At 37.0% G+C, this 2,535-nt stretch overlaps 1 protein-coding gene across 1 annotated transcript; it reads left to right on the top strand.

Moving 5' to 3' along the window:
• Positions 1-362: 362 nt before the first annotated feature.
• LOC110444313 lies at positions 363-1,528 on the top strand (the record flags this gene model as incomplete). The annotated part of the gene is made up of 2 exons (XM_021488701.1): positions 363-498; positions 1,345-1,528. Coding segments are annotated over 2 exons (320 nt in total), but the record flags the coding sequence as incomplete, so codon positions are not given.
• Positions 1,529-2,535: the final 1,007 nt, after the last annotated feature.

The following is a 2,535-nucleotide window of genomic DNA, read 5'->3' on the forward strand; positions in this document are numbered from 1 at the left end:
GGGAGGGGGCTAGCTGTTACACCAGGTCGAGTGACATATGATATATACAATTTCATCCTATCGTTGTACAGGTAAACAATAAACAATACAAATCACTCACTCAGTCATGGCTTGACAAATGGGGCAGTCAGTCTTGAAACGTTGCGACACATTTTATATATACAATGTTTGTGTATAAAGTAAAACTTTGAAATGACATATTTCCAAATTGATGATTCTAATTGAAGATTTCAGGAGCCATAATGATTTATGTTGCGGGTTGGCTTAGAATTCAAGTGTTGGTAAGGTCAGGTTTTAAGTAACTATAGCTACCGATTGTTGTGGATTTTTTTTCGTTTCATATTTTACCGCTATTTTTGCAGACATCAGCAGGTTCTGTGACCGTTGTGCTGGCCATGACCGGTGTTGCCACTATCACAGCCTCCGACTCCTTTACGTACGACTCCGCCATCACAGGACAGATATCTTCCATCAGTCATGCCACTTCAAGTGTCAAAGGTCAGTGAATTTAGGTCAAAGTTAATTGCATGTGATTTTAAAATGTTTAAAGGAGCACAAGCTGTTCTGAAAATTGAATTATTTTTCAAAGCATTTGTGATACGCTTTTGCATCTATTTATAGCTCACCTGGGGCATAGGACCAATAAGCATATGCTGTGTTGTGGCATCTGTCCAATAATTGTCCTTGATCTGTCTATCAATATTTTTCTTTTAAAACCTGCTACTCTTTAACAACTGATCAGAGAAGGGTGTGGCCATCGCTAAGGGTTAAGGAGCAGGGCAAATTTCAGCAAAACTGAGTGATTTCAGATTTATAAAAGCCTACAATTTTTAATGAAATATTTAGGCTCTTGAGGGCAGTGTAAAAATGTATACACAGTCAACATTGTAAGGCTTGAAAAAATAATTACAGTACTTGTTCTACCAGGATTGGCTCAGAGGTTCAGCCCTGCAACAGGGCATTAGAATTAGTCATCACCTGATTTAGTCATTACAAAGAAGCAGTTAAGTTCCTCATCCCATAACAATTTTCTGGACATGAACACACTTGCACTACCAGGATTAGCTCAGGGGTATGGCCTCATTCTTGGGGACTTAATCCTAGGGTCATAACACAGGCCTTACAAATATGAAAACCTAGTCCAATCCAATCTGTAAATTCATGTATCATGAAATGATTTTACTTTTAATATTTTTTTATTTTTTTGTTTTGTTTTTTGAAACCACAAAATTTGCGAACAACTAGAAAATACCAGAGTTTGATTAAAATTAGTAGTGTAAATATCATTATCATGAAAACAGTCTTTAACACAGATTTATCTCCCTTGTTGTTACGTGACACCAGGTGGAGAAGTGATAACAATTACCGGCTCCGGATTTGGTAGCTCTGGGTCGCTGATCATCGGAAGCACAGTTGTCTCCCCTGTGACATACACGGACACCATGGTGTCGGGCCCCCTGCCCTCACTCAGTACTGGAGGACACGCTGTCAAGGTGTTGAAAGTGACCGGTGCTGCTGTTTTCAGCAGGTAACTATAGCAACTAATAATGTCTGGGTTATGGTATATGTAGATATATGCAGATCATTCTGTCATACCGGGAAGTTTTCATACAGTTTCATTTTCACCTTTTAAATCCTCCTTAATTAATGATTGATGGTGAACTTATCATAACAGCAAACGTTAATAACAACATAATGAGTGTAGTAAATAAACTGGGATAGTGCAATTACTAGGCAAAAATTGATTGCATGGGCAAATAGTGAAAGTTTGCTTGGGCAAAAATTTCATGGTAATTTGCAGCATCTCCAACAGGGAAGAGTTCCATTTTTCTGACTTTAAATTTGCTCGCCCGTATGTTTATTATAAGCAAGGAAATCTTGTCAAGGAAAGAAATGCATTTATTTTCATTTCTTTTTATCTCCAATCGCATCTCTTCTACAGAAATTTGATCACCAGACCTAGCTCATAACTAAAGTGTGTATTTTTTTCACTAGTCAATACCAGACAACCTATATATGTTATAATATTTCTGCATTTCTTACGTAACTAAAAATAATTTCAAAATGTTCAAACTCCCAAAAAGTGTTCATGTGAATTTATCGTAAAAAATTGTCTTTGTATGAGTATTGATGAGAAGAGAAGCTTCAAAATGACCCTGATCAAATTGCTTTCCCAGCTCTATAAATGTAATTTATTCTGGTAATGCTGATAGCTAGGATCTTGCAGTAAAAATGTAAATATAGAAAAATAGTATTTCGGGTCTTGGTGATCGTAGAAAAATGCTTCTTTTAAAATATAACCCTTTAGGGCAGGGGTTAAGGGACATTTGTAGGTAGGGCAAGCTTTTTAGAAAGCATAACGTGAGAAAATACTTTTCAAATCTCCCTCTTAAGGATCTGAGTCTTCCCTGATGACTGTGGCCTGTGGCTGCTGTTAGGTCTACTTAACTGTTTAGTTTTATTAACTGGTTCACCCCTGAAATTTCATAGTGAACTATTCCAACCTTTGAACTGGAGGAGTTCAAATGTGTCTTC

Source organism: Mizuhopecten yessoensis, unplaced genomic scaffold (genome assembly GCF_002113885.1).
Source record: "Mizuhopecten yessoensis strain PY_sf001 unplaced genomic scaffold, ASM211388v2 hete_36090948, whole genome shotgun sequence".
Lineage (NCBI taxonomy): Eukaryota > Metazoa > Mollusca > Bivalvia > Pectinida > Pectinidae > Mizuhopecten > Mizuhopecten yessoensis.